Source organism: Nicotiana tabacum, chromosome 5, assembly GCF_000715075.1.
Source record: "Nicotiana tabacum cultivar K326 chromosome 5, ASM71507v2, whole genome shotgun sequence".
Taxonomy (NCBI): domain Eukaryota; kingdom Viridiplantae; phylum Streptophyta; class Magnoliopsida; order Solanales; family Solanaceae; genus Nicotiana; species Nicotiana tabacum.
The window spans coordinates 156370005-156381019 of NC_134084.1; the positions used below are offsets into that span (position 1 = coordinate 156370005).

General features: G+C 40.0%; 1 protein-coding gene across 2 annotated transcripts; it reads left to right on the forward strand.

Moving 5' to 3' along the window:
• Positions 1-940: 940 nt before the first annotated feature.
• On the forward strand, positions 941-10761 carry LOC107806500 (triosephosphate isomerase, chloroplastic-like). 2 transcript variants are annotated; one of them, XR_012709948.1, is made up of 10 exons: positions 943-1309; positions 2287-2313; positions 2441-2510; positions 6978-7101; positions 7895-7979; positions 8140-8272; positions 8440-8613; positions 9062-9144; positions 10040-10179; positions 10498-10761. XR_012709948.1 is itself a non-coding variant. In XM_016630665.2 (9 exons), the coding sequence occupies exons 1-9, from the start codon at positions 1094-1096 to the stop codon at positions 10094-10096; spliced, it is 969 nt and encodes a 322-aa protein (XP_016486151.1). In that variant the 5' UTR covers positions 941-1093; the 3' UTR covers positions 10097-10310. The 2 variants fall into 2 exon arrangements, 1 of the variants encoding a protein (XP_016486151.1); XM_016630665.2 differs by lacking the exon at positions 10498-10761 and having other exon boundaries at positions 941-1309; positions 10040-10310.
• The last annotated feature ends 254 nt before the right edge of the window (positions 10762-11015 follow it).

Here is an 11015-nt window from a genome sequence, read left to right on the forward strand (position 1 = left end):
GGAGGGTAGTGTGTACGCAGACCTTATCCCTACCCTAGGGTAGAGAGACTGTTTCCAACCCAGTATAATCCCACTTAGTGGGGTCTGGGGAGGGTAGTGTGGCAGACCTTACCCCTACCCTAGGGTAGAGAGACTGTTTTCAAAAAGACCACCGGCATCTTTCCCTCCAAGAACATCCCACCTTGCTCTTGGGAAGACTCAAACTCACAACCTCTCGATTGGAAGTGAGGATTGCTTACCATCAGAGCAACCTCTCTTGTTGCGATGTGAGTATACTCATTATTCGACTCTCACCAACCTTGGACAAAAGGACCCTCAATTACTATAAATTTGTACGTGACTTACACACTTTGAAAAAATCTGTGAATCAAACTATTAAAATTGTAGTTTAATTGGAGGTTTACGTAAAATATAATAAAACATACCTTTTAAAATAACATTTTATTTAAGGAGTGGAAAAGCTAAGAACGCATAGAGGGTTTCAGAAACATAATAGAATATCACAGGATTTAAACATAAGACCTAAAGTAACTTTTAAACCTCCTTTGTCACATTTAGTATAGTTTTTCCTTCTTTCATGAGAATTCAACAAGTTAGATATTTGCACAATTAAAATTATCAACAAAAGAGATTTAATTAAACCCTTATTTTAGTCGCAATCATAATTATTATTAGTATTTGACTCTCACCTATCTCTGAAAAAAAAAAAAAAAAAAGCCATCACCCAAATACGAAATTGACAAGATTTTCCTGTTATTAATACTTTGCTCAAACATGTCCATGCCCTTTATATGGGATCATTTAAAATAAGAGCATATTGGACGGTAGAGGCGTATTTGTGCCAAAGTATTAATGAGGGGCAAATTTGTCCAATTTTATATAGTTCAAGGGCAATATTTGGACATTTTCCATTTAAATAATTGAAAGAGGTTTTTGGAACGTGATATTCACGCACCGCAAACAATCGTGAAGCAAACCGACAGATAACACAAATAGATGTTCCCAACAACAACAGTAACAGCACATTCTTTAAACCAGAGAAGGAAAAGCTGCCATTTGAAACACACCTTTAATCTTCACACAGTTGTGGAAAATGGCGGTAGCATCAACTTCTTCTTTAGCTTCTCAACTCTCTGGCCCCAAATCCTCCTATTCATGTCCTCACTTCTCTGGCCTCCGACCTTCTTCTTTGAACTCAATTTCCTTTTCCACTACTCAATCCTTTTCCCAAAATGTTGATTCTCACCTTCGCCTTTCTTCGTCTCAGAAAGGTTGCAGAGCTGTCGTCACTATGGCCGGCTCCGGCAAGGTAAAACCGCTTAATTAAGTTTAATTAAGTTTTTAGATGAGATGTTTCACACATATCTAATACGTTGTGTCTGTATATCTCCATTGCGTAGTACATTTTTAAAATTTGATTTTGATTTGTTCAGTTGGTGAATGTTTTTTCTGACTTTTGCTTTTACTGAAATTGGGGAAAGATAATAAAAAGGCTGCTTTTTTGTAGTAAATTGAATCAATATTATTACTATTAAAAAAACAGCAAATCATAAGTATGTGAAGCTGTAATTTGGAGGTACCTTTTTTTAACATTGTTAAGCATGGATTGAATATCAATCTAACTAGGCATCAATCTCAAACTAGTTGAGGTTGGCTTATGCATAGATTGGATAGTGCTTAAAAATTAATTTCTGTGACAAACAGTAACTAGAGTGTGGGAAAAGTTATACTCCAATTATTAGAAGTAGTAAAAATCTTAAGTGTCATGCGTAAATGAAATGTTTTGTTTCCTTGGAGATATAGAAGTGAAACGAGAGAATTTCTTTACAGAACGCATATTGTTGAAAAAGATTAGAACTTTATGCCCCAACCATGGCCTATCAGTTATTGTAGCAACTCAACTTGACCAGTCTCTCACCGCTAACCACATCCTACCTGATATAACCAAGCAAACTTACAAGATTGCTTGTTTCTGCTCAACTAGGGAAATATTTGAACTATTCCTTCATAACAGGAGCTCACTTTGTTATTCAATCAGAACAGAAGTTGAAAACTGAAGAGAAAATAGAGGGGACAACAAAAAGTTAAGAATTGGTTTTGTTAAAGAGCAAATGTAAAATCTGAAACTTTGAAAAAGAGGAAAAGTGAAAGTACTTGCAACTCGTATCAGTACAATGGTCTTTCCTAAATAGTAGCTTCCTCTACCCTTCTATAACACATTTAAATGTTTGAAGTATTGCCCTTAACCTATTGGATGTCTGATCTTAGCTTTCTTATTGCTTGCAGTTCTTTGTTGGTGGCAACTGGAAATGTGTAAGTATCACATATTACTTGCTCTTCTCGCATTATTTAATCGAAACCACTCCTTGCATTCTTTATGACTGGTGGCATTTATTTCCCACGTGCTTCATCTTCATTATGTTCATCCATGTTCTCCCAGAATGGAACAAAGGACTCCATAAGCAAGCTTATCTCTGATCTGAACAGTGCAAAGCTCGAGTCTGATGTTGGTGAGTTTTTCCATGTTGTTCGCATCCCATACCATCTATGTGTATGTTTATATCAACATTTCTGTGAAGCTGTCCTGATGGCTTTCTACCCTATTAAGATTTTGATTACGGAGTAACATTTGTAAGCTTGTAATAATTGCCACAATGACCCTCCTTTGCTGACTTGTACTTTTCTCCCTTAGTTTACCATGGTTTGTTGTGCATATCCCTTTCTTGTTCTGTTCAAGATGATATCTTGTTTTTTGTCAAGACCACTCGAGTAACACCGTGCCCTTTTTTTATTTTTTGCTTGTATTTGCAATCTGAATAATTCTTTTCATAGACTTGGTGGGTTTACTGTAAACGTGATTAGTGCGGTTTGAACCAGGAGGTCAAGAAGCAATTTTGGGATGATTTGGACGAGATGGTGCGTAGTATCCCACACACAGAGAAGTTGTTCATTGGCGGAGATTTCAATGGTCATATTGGGGCTAGTTCTAGGGGTTATGATGATGTGCATGGCGGGTACGGTTTTGGGGATAGGAATGAGAGAGGTAATTCACTGTTGGAGTTTGCTAGAGCTTTTGATTTGGTTATAGCTAACTCGAGTTTCCCGAAGAGGGAAGAGCACCTGGTCACTTTCCGAAATTCAATGAGCAAGACACAAATTGATTATCTTCTCTGCAGGAAATGCGATAAAGGTCTCTGCACTGACTGCAAGGTCATCCCGAGTGAGCACCTCATGACTCTACATAGGCTCCTAGTTATGGACCTGGAGATCAAGAGGAGTAGGAGGAAGAGGGCGGGGTGCAGGCTACCTAAGATCAAGTGGGGTAACTTGATCAAGGACAAAGCTCAGGAGTTAGGGGAGAAGTTGTTGGCTATGAGGGCCTGGATGAGTATGGGGGACGCGTCTAGTATGTGGTCCAAGACTGCGGATTGCATTAGGGTAGCTGCTGGAGAGGTCTTAGGGGTTACGAAGGGTTCTCCTAGGAGTCATAAAGGGACTGGTGGTGGAATGGAGAGGTTCAAGGTAAAGTGGAAGCTAAGAAAGCTACTTATTTGAAGCTAGTAGAGAGTACAAACGAGGAGGGAAAAAAGGACTTAGTGTCAAACGGGCCGGGTGGGCTAGGTTACTGGGGTTAGGGGGGTTGGTCCGTTCACTTTAATTCATCTGGTTAACCGGATCGGTCAAACCCGGTCAACCAAAATTCCTGTAGAACTATTAATCAGCCCGGTTTAACGGATAGATTCCATTTTTTATTTTATTTTTTATAAAGGTTTTAGAGTCTAAGGCAATGCAAAACCTTTGAATTTGCTCTTTTTTCGTTAATTTACTTGTTGAATGTAAACCTTTCAATTTGTAAGTTTGAATTTTGAAATAAATGTAGCACTTGCAATTTATAAGTGCAATTTTTTCCCATCTTTATTGTATTCTTTATATTTTTACTTTATATTAATATAACTTACAATAATTATACAAAATACAAAAAAAAAAAATTACACTAACCCGGCCCAGCCCGGCCCCTTGTACCTGTAACCCTTATGGTTCATTTTTTACCTGGATGAACCCGAACCCGTTAAGTCTGATAACCCCTAACCCGTAACCGGCCCGGTTCGAAACCCGGACGGTTTCAACTTTTCCCTACCCAGCCCGGCCTGGCCCACCCGTTTAACACCCTTAGTGTTACATAAAGGCAAAGAAAAAGGCAGAGTTAGCAGTTACGACGGCTGCAAACGCAGCGTTTGCTCGTTTGTACGAGGAGCTCGAGGGCAAAGGCGGGGACAAGAGGTTGTACCGGTTGGCCAAGGTGAGGGAGAGGAAAGCCCGTGACTTGGACCAAGTCAAGTGCATCAAGGACGAGGATGGAAAAGTGTTGATGGACGAGGCACTCATTAGGAGAAGATGGCAGACATACTTCCATAAACTGTTGAATGAGGAGGGGGATAGACGCATTGTTCTGGGTGAGTTGGAGCACTCCGAGAGTCGGCGGGATTTTTGGTACTGTAGGCGGATTACGGTAGAGGAGGTGGAAGGGGCGATGCGTAAGATGTACAGGGGTAGAGCAACGGGGCCAGACGAAATCCTGGTGGAATTCTGGAAGAGCGCGGGGCAGGCAGGTTTGGAGTGGTTGTTTAATGTTATTTTTAAGACAAGAAGATGCCTGGAGAATGGAGGTGGAGTACGATGGTTCCGCTTTACAACAACAAGGGTGATTTCCAAAATTGCAATAATTATAAGGGTATCAAGTTATTGAGTCACACTATGAAGGTTTGGGAGAGGGTGGTAGAGGCCAGGGTGAGGAGGTGCGTGTCTATTTCCGAGAATCAGTTTGGATTCATGCCAGGGCGTTCGACTACGGAAGCGATTCATATGGTAAGGAGATTAGTGGAGCAGTACAGGGAGAGGAAGAAGGATTTGCATATGATGTTTATTGACCTTGAGAAGGCATACGATAAAGTTCCGAGGGAGGTCCTGTGGAGGTGTTTGGAGGTTAGCGGCGTTCCGGTAGCGTACATTAGGGTGATTAAGGATATGTATGATGACGCTAAGACTCAGGTGAGGGTTGTGGGTGGTGACTCGGACCATTTCTCTGTGGTGATGGGGTTGCACCAGGGATCGGCTCTTAGCCCATTTTTGTTTGCCTTGGCGATGGATGTACGGTCGCGTCACATCCAAGGGGAGGTGCCTTGGTGCATGCTATTTGCCAATGATATGGTGTTTATTGACGAGATGCATAGCGGAGTTAACGCGGCGTTGGAGGTTTGGAGACAAACCTTGGAGTCTAAAGGTTTCAAACTGAGTAGAACCAAGACAGAATACTTGGAGTGCAAATTCAGTGAGACCCATGATGCAGACGTAGAGGTTAAGCTTGATGCTCAAGTTATCCCCAAGAGAGCGAGTTTTAAGTATCTCGGGTCTATTATCTAGGGTAACAGAGAGATTGACGAAGATGTCACACATTGCATCGGAGCGGGTGGATGAAGTGGAGGCTCGCTTCCGGTGTTCTATGTGACAGGAATATGCCGTTAAGGCTTAAGGGTAAGTTTTATCGAGTGGTGGTTCGACCCGCTATGCTGTATGGGGCTGAGTGTTGGCCAGTCAAGAACTCCCACATGCAGAAGATGAGAGTAGCAGAGATGAGGATATTGAGATGGATGTGTGGGTGTACCAAGCGAGATAGGATTAAGAATGAAACTATCCGGGACCGAGTTGGAGTAGCCTCTGTGGAGGACAAGATGCGAGAGTCGCAGCTGAGATGGTTTGGACATGTTAGGAGAAGAAGTATTGATGCCCCTGTCAGGAGGTGGGAGATATTGGCCATGGAGAGTTTGAGAAGGGGTCGAGGTAGGCCTAAGAAGTACTGGGGAGAAGTGATTAGGCAGGACATGACACTGCTTCAGCTCACTGAGGACATGACACTTGATAGGAGGGTGTGGAGGTCGAGGATTAAGGTAGAAAGTTAGTAGGTAGTTTATAGTGTTCACCGATAGGCTTAGTAGCATGCATGTCCCTTCATATTCTTAGATTTTTATTACGTTATGTGGTTTTGGTCGCCTCGGGTATTGTATTCCCTGTTGCTATTATTTGATACTATTTATCCTTTATCTGTCCCTTTTTTTTCTCTTCCATCTTTCTTCTTTCCTTGCTTCCCTCTTCTTCTTCTTGCCCTTCCTAAGCCGAGGGTCTATTGGAAACAACCTCTCTACCTGCATTGGGTAGGGGTAAGGTCTGCGTACAGACTACCCTCCCCACTCCCCAGACCCCACATATTGGGATCAAACTGGGTTTGTTGTTGTTGTTGTAGAAGGTTTGGGGGGGGTGGGGGCAATTATAAACAGTGAAGATCTGCAATCAGAGTGTTCATGCACTGCCTTATCCACATGTCCTATTGACACTCGACCCTTTACAAACCTAGAACAGTAAAAAATCTTGTAAAACAAGTCCTCTTAAATGTTCTGGCTGTAGCATTTAGAAGGAACCCATGTTAATTAGCTTGCTCAAAGAATGTTAAAGTAAGGCATGAGAAGGACGCCAAAAAAAAATGATGCTTATGTTAAGGTATTTCTTCTTCTAGTTATTCTTTGCAGTTCTGCTGCATTTTATATAAGTCAGTTTCCTCACCCCTACTCTCAGTCTATTTGTTTCTTCTTGCTTCGCTTCCCCTTTCGACTACATAGTACCGAAAGAAAATAGATGTAGTACCAATCTATGTAATTGGATTGTCCATGGTCCTGAGTTTCATGGACCTTGGTGCAGATAGCCCAGTCCTTTCAAAGTATCCAAGCTTATGGTTGCTGCATTGTAATATCAAACCCACACATAGAGAAGACACTTTTTGCCACCTATGATGTTGCGTTTCATCTTCTTCGGTCAATTTATCGGCAATGCTGAAAATGTTATTGATTTTGTAGCGTTTGGATAGTTATTTTATCTTCTGAATCAGTTGCTAACACAAAAGAATCTGTCTTTTGGAAAATTTGCAGATGTGGTTGTAGCACCTCCTTTTCTGTACATTGATCAAGTAAAGAGTTCACTAACTGATAGGATCGAGATTTCTGCTCAGAATTGTTGGACTGGCAAAGGTGGAGCTTTCACTGGTGAAATCAGGTTAAGCTCCATTATAAGTTTAAGTCTAAATCAGTAAATGCATCAGCATTGCTTTGCTCTTCAGTGTATAATGGTTTCTGTTAAGTCTTAAATTGGTCTCGAATATTAACTTGTAGCATTTCCAAATTTCTGAAAAGCCAAACCAAGATTTCTTAGGGAAATAATTTCGCCTTGAGAGATTCTCTCAACCGGGCTTTTAATTAACAAAAAGGTAGCCCAATGACAATTTCCCCAGTAGAGGAGTGACGAGATGGCTAATGAATCCACAAGTTTATTTTCGTTAACCTGATACCCAGCTTAGTTCTAATTGGTTTGGTTCCTTCCAAGGTGCATCTAACATCTATTTCTTCTATGTTTGAATAAGCAAGTCTTTACTAGATTTTGACCAGCATTTGAGCCTGGATTACTCGGCAGTTCTGACGGAAGTCTCTCTATGTATTCTCCCTATGGTTATGTTTGTCTTGAGACTTGACTGTAGGATTTTGGAGTTCTTACTGTGTCGGATTTCTGGTCGATATAACTTTATTGTATTCCATGCAGTGTGTTGTATAGTCATCAAACTATGACCTTTGAACTTAAGTTATATACCGTTGAACTTAACTTGTTCCCCCCTCCCCTCAAACCCCACCCAGAAAACAAGATGTGTTTCCTTAGGTAATGGCTGGCAGGGGCATTCTTCATTATTCATATTTATGACTTCAAAATATGTAACAGATCAAGCTTGGGGCCAATTGTTATCCTTTTAATTTAACTCCTTTTTCACTTTATAATATATTTTCTTTAAAATCTGTAGTGTGGAACAGTTGAAAGATCTTGGCTGCAAGTGGGTCATTCTTGGGCATTCTGAGCGGAGACATATAATTGGAGAAAATGATGAAGTAAGGCTTTTCACAAGAACTATTGATTTATGAAACTTATGAAGAGCTAAGTTATTTGATCACAAGTGGAGCAAACTAAAGCATTTGCCAGGTCTTGATGATACTTCGCTGTGCATTGAGCTGTTCACTAAGGTCTTGACTGGGCCATTCTGTCGTGCAGTTTATCGGGAAGAAGGCTGCTTATGCTTTGAGCCAGAATGTTGGAGTTATAGCCTGTATTGGAGAGTTACTAGAGGAAAGAGAAGCAGGAAAAACTTTTGATGTATGTTTCCAGCAATTGAAGGCCTTTGCAGGTCAGGCTTTGCTAATTATGTTCTATAAAAACAAAAAATTATCATGTGGGGGCGAATTTATATTCCTTGACTTGTTTTAATAAATTTGTCCCTTATGCTAAAAGCATTACATGTGAAAGCTTTATCTTTCTTAAATTTGTTTGATTGAAATTTTCGGTGACATACAGATGCTTTGCCAAGTTGGGATAATGTTGTCATTGCATATGAGCCAGTATGGGCTATTGGAACTGGCAAAGTGGCGACACCTGAGCAGGCTCAGGAGGTGCATGCAGCTGTTCGTGATTGGCTCAGTAAGAATGTCTCAGCAGAAGTTGCTTCTGAAACACGCATAATATACGGAGGTATTCCTTGAATTTGAGTGTTGAATTCACATATAAATAACTTCTCTTCTTCCATGTTTCATTCATGAGAATATATGATTTGTTAAAATTTAAGATTGCATGTGTTGTGGTTTAGTATCATGTCAACTAGGTATTGAAAATTTCCCTCTTCCACTTGAATTATGTGGAGCCTTAGGGTGTCAGCATTTGCAGTTGTAAACTGTTCTTTTTGTTGGATTTTTATCATTTGTCCCTTTAGGATTTTTTTTTTTTTTTTGGAGTCAGCAAAGAACTTTGATGTATTGTTAAACTTGAGAAATTGTCTTCATGAACTTGTCTCTCTCTTGAAAAGGGCTATCTTTTGTGTTTCAAAATTCGATTTGTGCCTTCTTAGAGGATGACATGCCTAGATTTTTTGTGACACTGACATGTAATTGGTGTGGTTCCTAAAACTGTAACTTTTTGACAGGCTCTGCGAATGGAAGCAACTGTTCTGACCTTGCAAAGAAAGAAGATATAGATGGCTTTCTAGTAGGGGGTGCTTCCTTAAAGGTAAATCTTGTATTTGCTAAGTACATGCATCTGGCTGGTAATTTTTCTTCATTTCCTTGTCAACTGTAGCATATGGCCGATTAAGGGGAATCAGTGGAAATGATTGAAACTTGCATGAGCTATATCCTGGACGAAAATTACTAGACTTAGTGGATGAATAAGCTATTGAATTTTAGCTGAACAAGATTCTACGGCATTCCTAGAGAAAGAAAATCATATCTAGAAAATGTTGTTCCCAGTGACTATACGTTAACTACCCGTTTTCTTGGACACAACATTCTTTGGTTTTGGGTCGACCATTGCAAGCTGCGTGGAGACCCTAAGTTGGTTTGAAAAGAACTCAGCAACATGTGGAGTTTAGTTTGAAGAACCTTGATAGTCTGAGTGCAAAATCAAGAGCTTGGTGGTCGAAGGGAACTGTGGGGTGCATTGAGGAAGAGAGCCGGCTGGAGGTGAGAATTAACAGGAACAGCAGAAAGTGCATTATATGGTTTTGCTAGCCTGCTGTCAACTGTTGACTGGTCATTATGCTTAGTGAAAATGGTGGCAGGCGAAAGCTAAGACGCTTGTTTGAGAATGCAGCAAATGATCCTGGAATGTCTGGGACCCCACTGTTACTGTTATGGAGGGCATAAAGTGAAGAAGCGACCAGCTACAGGTGGTGGTTGTATCTTATTACATGGTGGTAGATAAAGAAGGTTGGGCAAAGAAACTAAACATTACAATTAGTTTGATTAACTGTGTAGTAAAGTAAACCAATACAGCTGGTCTGCGTATTTCTTTTTTATTGACACTGTCTCAAAGCAGAGCTCCTCCGTGTGAAAAGATTTGTTGAATATTTAAAAGGTGAGCTGCATTTAGAACTTCTTAGTAACCTTAATGTTCTATTTTGCAGGGTCCTGAGTTTGCCTCCATTGTTAATTCTGTGACATCCAAGAAGGTAGCTGCTTGATCATTTGTCATGGGTGGTCGTCGTGGAAAATAAATGGCTTAGAGAAGTACCAGTGGCAGAAGGATCAGATGACCAATTTAAAAGTGAGTTTTGTCATGGAATTTTGATACCTTTTCAACTCTTCATTTGTAACTTACTTCTCATCCATCACATTCAATAACACACTGTGGTGTACCAAAATGGTGAGCTTCACAGTATAAATGTTTTTTAGATAGCGGGGTTTGGATGTGTTGGATGCTGCTTGACACTTCAGCTATCCCCCCCCCCCCCCCCCCCCCCCCCCCAACACACACACACACACACAAAAAGTGCCTATGCTTCAAATGATGACTGACGATTGTGAATTATGGTTGAGGAGTTCATTTTCTGCTTTTTTTACTTAAACTACAATTTGGTTTCAGATGCTCGAGGGCACCTTAGATCAGAAAGGAAAAGTAGGTTAGGGAGAACCCGTGCTCAAAGCATATACTCTGATACCACCCTTTGTAAGACAACAAGTGTATTTCTTTTGGAGACAGGGGCAGCCCGACGAATTTTGGGGCCTAAAGCCAAACTTTACGAGGGACCTTAACTTTTTAGTTTTTTTTTATTATTTATTTGAAGTCTATATTTTAGTTTTTCTTATATACAAAGTTATTAATAATTTTCTTATAATCAATAATTCCTAATAAGTATTTCTCAATTGACAATATAACTAATCCATTTAATCTTTGTTGTGCCATTATTGTTCTTAGGTAAGATTTTATCAATTTGAATTTTGAAAACTTCTTTCTGTTGAAGCAACGGTAATATGAATTACTAAAATTATTCCATAAGCAATTTAGGCATTTGGAAAAGAATTAAATTTTTTTTATTTGATTAAGTGTATTAATTAAACTGTTATCTTCTAATTGTATTATTTTTCTTAATACTTGTATCA

Bases quoted from the DNA above. Each gene is read 5' to 3' on its own strand.
- LOC107806500 (XM_016630665.2), top strand. From the start codon at position 1,094: ATGGCGGTAGCATCAACTTCTTCTTTAGCTTCTCAACTCTCTGGCCCC. The intron at 1,310-2,286 runs GTAAAACCGCTT...TATTGCTTGCAG, and splicing joins CTATGGCCGGCTCCGGCAAG to TTCTTTGTTGGTGGCAACTG. The intron at 8,614-9,061 runs GTATTCCTTGAA...ACTTTTTGACAG, and splicing joins AACACGCATAATATACGGAG to GCTCTGCGAATGGAAGCAAC.